Raw genomic sequence first — 8,328 nt, 5'->3', positions numbered from 1 at the left:
AGATTCGAGGTCCCGGCACATTGTTGTAAACCCGAGAAATGCGGAGCTCGGGCGTCCTTTTTGTTTTAAATACGAAATCCTCACGTCTCCGTTCGTTACTTATTATTAGTTAATCTTGTCAGTCGAGTTATGCAGCCCGTGGGATATGCATCAGATAAAGTGGTGCAAAGACAGTAAACTTGGATAATAATTTTATTTAACGAAATTACTTCGGATTACATCAAAATATGCCTCCTCTACGAAGGCTTTCCACAGGAACATCCAACGTCTCACTTCTCGTGTAGCCCTTCCTTCATAGCCCTTGGTGTCAGTGATATCGTTGAGAGTGTTCCTCTCTTTTCAAAGCATCAGTTTGTACATGCGGTCCTCTTCAAAAGGATCCCCCAACTCGGAAATATTTAGATACTCCCGATACTTCTCCAATTTCGCCAGAAGCCGAGGAGTATTAGCCTCACCGCAGTAGTAGAGAAGCTGTAACTCCTGCAGTGCCTCCCAGAAGGCAAGAATCTTGTGAAAGACCTCCTCCTCTATTTCCGTCTTATGCCTCTCTGAAGATGCATTCATGAACTCTTCCGCCAGATCAGGGACGCTGGGATTGCTAGCACCTGCCATTGTATCTTCCTAACAACACTTTGCTGGTATGATGGCGGATCGGTAAAGCACTATTTATAATAAGAACAAATTAATAATGACCGTTGATCTTCAAGATGCCTGAACGGTTGAGATAAGTTTTGGAAATTGTAGCCGGGAGGTGAAAAGACGTGCACAGCTGTCGAGGTGTCAGACTTATCCATCTCTCAAGATGTGGAGCGTTTCCTAGTAGGAATTAATTGTGGGTGCATCTCATTATAACGAATGCAATATCCAGGGAGGCTGGATAACAATTCAATCGGGTCCAGGAGACAAGTCATCCAGGCGTGACACCTCTTCTACGGGATGTTTAAAGGCCCCGATGCTATTATACACCGTGAATTATTTCACACCAATCGGGACAGCGAGTGAGACTCTAGCCCGACTATTTTAGGGATGGGTGGTGATACCCCTATAAGGGCCCGGGTCATGGAGGACCCGGGAAGTTTCATTGAGTAGCCCATATAGAAAACGGGAGGGCGATTGTTACCCACGCGACTGGGCGCTTCATGCATGACCGGGTATTTACTTACCTCCCGGGCAACAAGGGACCGGGCTTTCATGCTAAAGCCGAGGGCTCAATACTCGAGTAACTTACTTAGAGGATCTTATAGATTGTAGGGAAGAAAACGACTGGGCGGGAAGTCAACGTCTTTCGCCTGAACGTATCCCCGAAAATATGGAGAAGAAAGGGACTGGACATTCAGTCAACGTCCCTTATTCTTGGAGTACCCACGAAGCTATCGGGTAGAAAGGGACCCGACAGGCCGTCAACGTCCGAGGGTACAAGTAGTAGGTGAGCACGCGCATCAAGGTAACCCTAGCTCCTCTTCAAATAGCAGGTATCGTTGACATTTTACGGGTCTGAAATTTCTTCACTCTCAAGCATCCATACATATTGCTTTAAGTTTCCCTCTCGACAACCCTGCTGACTTAAGCATCGGAGTGGTCACGCCGGACACCCTTCCGGCGCCCATTCACGAGTTCCTTTCATTGTTTGCAGGTCACGATCGAAGCCATCTACCTTGCTCATTTTCCTAAACAACACTATAAATTCTTGATTTGACCCGGTGGAGCACCCGACCCTGCTCATCCATTTTACCCGGATCTTATCAATGATTAATCCAAATTGCTATAGAAATTCATTGTAACACCTTATAAACTCATTTTAATCTTTAATTTTTAGCATGTGGGTATCACCACGATCACCCCTCCTTCGAAAAGCGACGTCCTCTTCGAGGCTTGACCCCTCGATCCACCAGCGTCAAGAATCTAGAGGTGGCTCATACATCTTCAAGAGGTGACTCCCGTCATATAGCACTTTGCCCCGCATGTTCAAGAGGTGACTCTCATGCACGTAGCACTTTGCCCCGCATAACACTTATTCTGCGGTGTTCCTTGCCAGTGACCGTCTCTGATACCATTCTGTCACGTCCTGAGCCCGGGTCCACGCCTACGTGACTTCACAATGAGCCTCTATAACAACTATTTCGTATTCGTCATCGCTTTAGGAAAACAATTAACTTAAGTTGTTATAGAAGTCTATTGTAACCTATTATAAACTCATTTTAAATATTTAAATTTTACTGTATGGGATAAAAAGTATCTCATTAGTTACTATTGGAATACATTTTATGTCCTTAAAATCCATTTTAAATTTTTTTTAGTCGAGGTACGAAAATGGATACTAGTGAGTGTTTTTTTAAAAAGATAGGAAAGGGATTATTTTGCAATTTGAAGGATACAAAGCCGTCGTTTGTAATTTTACTTTTAATTATTTTGTGCGAATATGTATAAATTATATAATTATTTTAGATTATATTGCAGAGACCACATGTCCCACACCAAACTTCTTAAAGCTTGTTGTTAAAGCTCGTGCCAGACCAATGACAAGATTTTTCCTCTACTCCTCTCTGCTCGTGGACCTCACACAGTGTCAGATAATTGAAAAATTATCAGACGAAACCAGATGATCAGCTGATTATCTCGTGTACAAAGTATGGTTCTGTGTTTTCAGCCAAAGCAGACGATTCCAATCTACGGAGATACTGTCCATTCCTGTATTCGCAATAATAATAATTATTATAATATTCACTGTTATTATTATATTCATCAACTCAATGGACTCAATACATATTTGAAACGGGAACGAATATTTAATTCTGACTCGTTGGGAACGATGATTCCCCGATTAGACACAACTTGGATGAGGGTGATAAATGTTGGGATGGAAAGAAATCAATATCTTCAAACTTACTATCCTTGGAGAACTCCCTGAATTCTGATCATATTGAAATTTAAGGAAGTGAAAATTTCCTACAAATTTATGATTTGTTGTGCTTATCCATTAGGCCGAGTACGTCGGCATAATGGATCAGTCTCGAGGTTTCAGAATTTTGTTATGCGAGGAAATTTCCAAGAAAGTTACGAGAATGGTGGTTTATTACTCTATAAAAAAGAGGCTCGCATTGGGGAATGAATGAAGTTCTTTCTGCCATTTATTTATATTCATAAACATGGGGAGCAAATTCAAATATTCATCTAATGTTAACTATGGTGGCATTGCATCAGTGCTGCTTCATATCAGGAATCATCCCCTCACGAAATCTCAAAAGAAATGGAGGGTTGCATGTATTGCCATCCATGTATTGTTATCTTTAGTGAAAAGGATTGATTCCAAGAAAAGAAAATCTAATTCACTGTTTTCAAATATATTATCCCCTCCCTCTCCCTTTCCCAGTTCTGCTCACACAGTTGTTGAAATACAGCCAGTCACTACCAGTTTTCTTGATGAAACTGAAAATAGTGATGGGCTGATCTCAGAAATTGACTATGTGAAGCTTACAGAAATAGTGAGGAACAAGAATTTAGCTGAGCTTCATGATATCTATGGGGATGTGGAAGCCATTGCCCGCTTTCTTGAATCCAGTAGAGAGAATGGGATCCAAGGAAACGAAACGGATCTCATTACAAGGAAGAGGGCATTTGGTTCGAATACATACCAGAAGCCACCCCCAAAAGGGCTGATACATTTCATATTAGAAGCTTTTAAAGACACCACGATTCTGATTCTCCTTACTTGTGCTGCTCTTTCTCTGGCCTTTGGCATCAGAGAACATGGTCTGAGAGAGGGATGGTACGAGGGAGGAAGCATCTTTCTGGCGGTGTTCCTGGTGGTGGCAGTGTCTGCCTCCAGCAATTTCCGTCAAGAAAGGCAGTTTCACAAGCTCTCGAAGATCAGCAACGATATTAGGATCGATGTTGTGAGGGACGGAAGGAGGCAGAAAGTCTCCATTTTCGACGCAGTGGTTGGTGATGTCGTTTTCTTGACAATTGGTGATCAAGTTCCTGCTGATGGATTATTCATTGATGGGCATTCGTTTCAAGTAGACGAATCGAGCATGACAGGGGAGAGCGATCATGTTGAAGTAGATTCACTGCATAATCCTTTTTTGTTGTCCGGTTCAAAGGTGGCAGATGGATATTCAGAAATGCTAGTCATATCAGTTGGGATGAACACTGCCTGGGGCGAGATGATGAGCTCGATTACTCGAGATTCCAACGAGCAAACACCATTGCAAGAACGCCTGAACAGACTGACCTCTTCAATCGGAAAAGTAGGCCTTTCCGTGGCATGTTTAGTCCTTTCGGTAATGCTGATTCGTTATTTCACTGGAAACACGGAAGATGTAAATGGGAGACGAGAATTCAACGGGAGCGATAGGAACTTAAATGACGTTTTCAACACAGTTTTGAGAATAGTCTCTACTGCTGTGACCATTGTGGTTGTGGCTATTCCTGAAGGCCTCCCATTAGCTGTCACGTTAACTCTCGCGTATTCAATGAAACGGATGATGGTTGATCAGGCGATGGTGAGGAAGCTTTCGGCTTGCGAAACAATGGGCTCAGCAACAGTTATATGCGCGGACAAAACAGGCACTTTAACATTGAATCAAATGAAAGTGACCAAGTTTTGGATAGGCTACGAAGAAATCAAGCAAGAAATTTCTCGTGTTATTTCTCGAGATCTTATTGAATCGTTTTATCAAGGAGTTGCTTTCAACACCACAGGTAGCATATTTAAGCCTAAATCAGGATCTTTATTAATTGAGTATTCTGGCAGTCCAACTGAGAAGGCATTACTTTCGTGGGCTGTCCAAGATTGGGGTATGGATATTGAAAAGCTGAAGCAAAATTACGCTATTCTTCATGTTGAAACTTTCAGTTCATTGAAAAAAAGAAGCGGGGTCTTGATCAGAAACAAGTATGATAACTTCTGTTATGCACACTGGAAGGGTGCCGCAGAGATGGTACTAGAAATGTGCTCAAATTACTACAACATAACCGGAGAAATGAAGCGAATAAGCGAAGATGACAGATACAAATTCGAAAATATCATCGAAGGAATGGCAGCTAGTAGTCTCCGATGCATTGCATTTGCCTCCAAGCGAATGGAACCTGGAGAATGTCATTCCAATTCGGATGAGAAGTATACTATTACTGAACGAGACTTGACCTTACTTGGGATAGTTGGTATGAAGGATCCCTGCAGACCTGGTGCAGGAAAAGCCATTCAGGCCTGCAGAAATGCGGGTGTCAGCATCAAGATGATCACCGGTGACAACTTGTTCACAGCCAAGGCCATAGCCACTGAATGTGGGATACTCGATTCAAATCAACAAGTTGCCATCGGAGAAGTCATTGAAGGCATCGAGTTCAGAAACTACACACCCGAAGAACGTTTGCTCAAGGTGGACAACATCAAAGTGATGGCTAGATCGTCCCCTATAGACAAACTTCTCATGGTTCAATGCCTAAAACAGAAAGGGCATGTCGTAGCAGTAACCGGTGACGGAACAAATGATGCACCAGCACTGAAGGAAGCAGATGTAGGCCTTTCAATGGGTATTCAAGGAACAGAGGTGGCTAAGGAGAGCTCGGATATTGTAATCCTAGACGACGACTTCTCCACTGTTGCCACAGTCTTGCGTTGGGGGAGATGCGTTTATAACAACATCCAGAAATTCATCCAATTCCAGCTCACGGTTAATATTGCCGCCCTTGTCATCAATTTCATAGCCGCTGTTTCAGATGGAGATGTGCCACTCACAACCGTTCAGCTGCTGTGGGTGAACCTGATCATGGACACGTTAGGCGCACTCGCTCTTGCCACGGAACGGCCCACAGACGAACTTATGCTTAAACCTCCCGTGGGTCGAACCGAGCCCCTGATCTCTAACGCCATGTGGAGAAATCTTCTGGCACAGGCCCTATACCAGATAGTTATCCTCTTAACCTTACAGTTCAAGGGAAGGTCGATCTTCCATGTGAACGAAGAGGTAAAAAACACACTCATTTTCAACATCTTTGTGCTTTGCCAGGTTTTCAACGAATTCAATTCCAGGAAGATTGAAAAGAAGAATGTGTTCACGGGGATACATAAGAGCAGACTGTTTCTCGGAATCATTGGAATAACTATCATTCTGCAGATTATTATGGTTGAGTTCTTGAAGAACTTTGCTGATACCGTGCGATTGAGTTTCGGGCAATGGGGTGTTTGTGTTGGGATCGCGTCTATGACTTGGCCGATTGGTTGGGTTATGAAGTTTGTGCCAGTTCCTAAGAAGCCTTTTTTCAGTCACATAAAAAAAATGCTTTCATTCTAGTTCAAGAGAAATCATCAGATAAACCAGTAGAAAACTCGTATTGCGCATGGGTGACGTACATGAGTGCACTATGATCTAAATAACTATGATTTGTTCAATATTTTTCTTGTTTGTTTTTCACCTCGATCAATTTCTTTTCATCTTTTTTTTTCCCAGATTCCTTCTTTGAATAAATTGGACAATGCTTTCATCAAATGTGATTTTCACAATCTCCATTTCATCGTCATCGGATTTGATATTGATTTTTCATTTTATTATTTGAACAGGACGGTCTTACGGATCGAATTTGTGAGACGGATATCTTATTTGGGTTATTCATGAAAAAGTATAATTTTTTATGTAAGAGTTTCATCTCACAGATTAGTATCCGTGAGACGGTCTCACGGGTCGTATTTTGTGAGAGAGATATCTTATTTGAGTCATCTATGAAAAAATATTATTTTTTATGCTAAGAGTATTACTTTTTATTGTAAATATCGGTAGGATTGACCCGTTTCACAGATAAAGATTCGTGAGACCGTCTCACAAGAGACCTACTTCTGACCGTTCACGTTTATGGTCTTCTTTTTTGTTTCTTTTGTTTTTCTTTTTAAAAGCCACTCGATTTTTCCATAACTTCCATCACCATTTAAATCGCATCAATTTTTTTATGTGACAAATTCGTCCAATTTTAATTGAAACTTGTGTGGTTCCTTGATGGTTTACAGAAAATATTTTTCTGTTCATCTTCATTGTTTCCCTTCTTTACGACATTTTTCATCATTTTGGATGTACAATATCTCTGATGTTTATAGATATTCACAAAATAATTTGTTCTATTTTATCCAAACCATTTTACTTATAATACGTATATGATTTGACTATTTATTCCTCGGTTTGAAAATAAAATCCATCACGTTTACAAAGTTCGAACGACACACAACTTTTTAATATAAAACAATGAATTTAGTATATTACATTTTTTCATTCCTTTTTATTTCGTACCACCAAATAAAGATAATACTTTTAATCTTTTCCTTTATAATTTCCGCTTCATGGTCAAGATTTAAAATAATGTTTTTTAAAATCGGACAGGACCGACCGATTCGACAAGCTCGAACGAGAATCGATCATGGATTTGGTCCGGAACAATCATATAAACTGTTTTTACAGTCAAAATGGTCTGAACCGGTCAAGAACCTATCCGACCAGTTCACCATTTTTAATTTTTTTTTTTTCAAAAAATTTATTTTTTTATTTTCTTTAAAAAAATTATTTAAAACATTTAAATTTTATTTTTTATATATGTGGACCTTCGAATTGTAATACTATCATTAACTTATACATATGGTAGCAGAAATGTGTATAATCCTTTAGTTTACAAAAGATAACAAAATTATGAATTCAACATAACAGTCACGGTCATGTTAAGCCAACAATTCCATTATCAATTTTCATCCTATTTACAAAACTAAAATAGTTCAAATATTTTTTTTCTTCTGAATCTATTTTCATTGAACAGTTTATCTCTTTGACCAGAGTGTCGTCGGATTATATCCACCGAGTTTTACAGACTGTTCCTCACATCCTAACCACACAGTCACAACAGATGGTTCTTGACGCAGATTCTTTCAACAGCACTTAGCACAAACATGTTTCGTTTCCTACCTCAGGGTGTATAATAAAGTAGTTCAATTGGAAACTAATACATGAGAGGGACAAAAGTCTTGGTTCTTTATTCAAACATACAGAATATTATTACATGGTATCTTTTGTAGAGGAGGAGAAACTTGTTTAGCTACTTATAGTAGTCGAAAATAAAACACACATAAACTTAAAAGAGAAAATATTACAACTTATTTGAAAAAAATGAAGAGGTTGAATGATCCCTTCATCTTCCTTCCGCCTTATTATTTATAGAAGCCCCTTACATATTTGTTTTTCGGACCTCAAACTCTTGCCATAACTTTTCGTTTATGCCTTCTAGCTGTGGTTGGTATTATCTCTTGAGTGGGTCGAGTGGGTGGTTGAGTGGTCTCTCCACTTTTCTTGA

At 40.2% G+C, this 8,328-nt stretch overlaps 1 protein-coding gene across 1 annotated transcript; it reads left to right on the top strand.

The window, feature by feature from the left end:
- Positions 1 to 3,026: 3,026 nt before the first annotated feature.
- Positions 3,027 to 6,484, top strand: LOC140831857 (calcium-transporting ATPase 12, plasma membrane-type-like). Its single transcript, XM_073195579.1, has one exon. It carries the CDS (start codon positions 3,147 to 3,149, stop codon positions 6,294 to 6,296), a length of 3,150 nt encoding a protein of 1,049 aa, XP_073051680.1. The 5' UTR covers positions 3,027 to 3,146; the 3' UTR covers positions 6,297 to 6,484.
- Positions 6,485 to 8,328: the final 1,844 nt, after the last annotated feature.

The sequence above is a fragment of the Primulina eburnea genome, chromosome 1 (assembly GCF_022965805.1).
Source record: "Primulina eburnea isolate SZY01 chromosome 1, ASM2296580v1, whole genome shotgun sequence".
Lineage (NCBI taxonomy): Eukaryota > Viridiplantae > Streptophyta > Magnoliopsida > Lamiales > Gesneriaceae > Primulina > Primulina eburnea.
This window is presented reverse-complemented; position numbering and strand designations above follow the sequence as displayed.

Bases quoted from the DNA above. Each gene is read 5' to 3' on its own strand.
- LOC140831857 (XM_073195579.1), top strand. From the start codon at position 3,147: ATGGGGAGCAAATTCAAATATTCATCTAATGTTAACTATGGTGGCATT.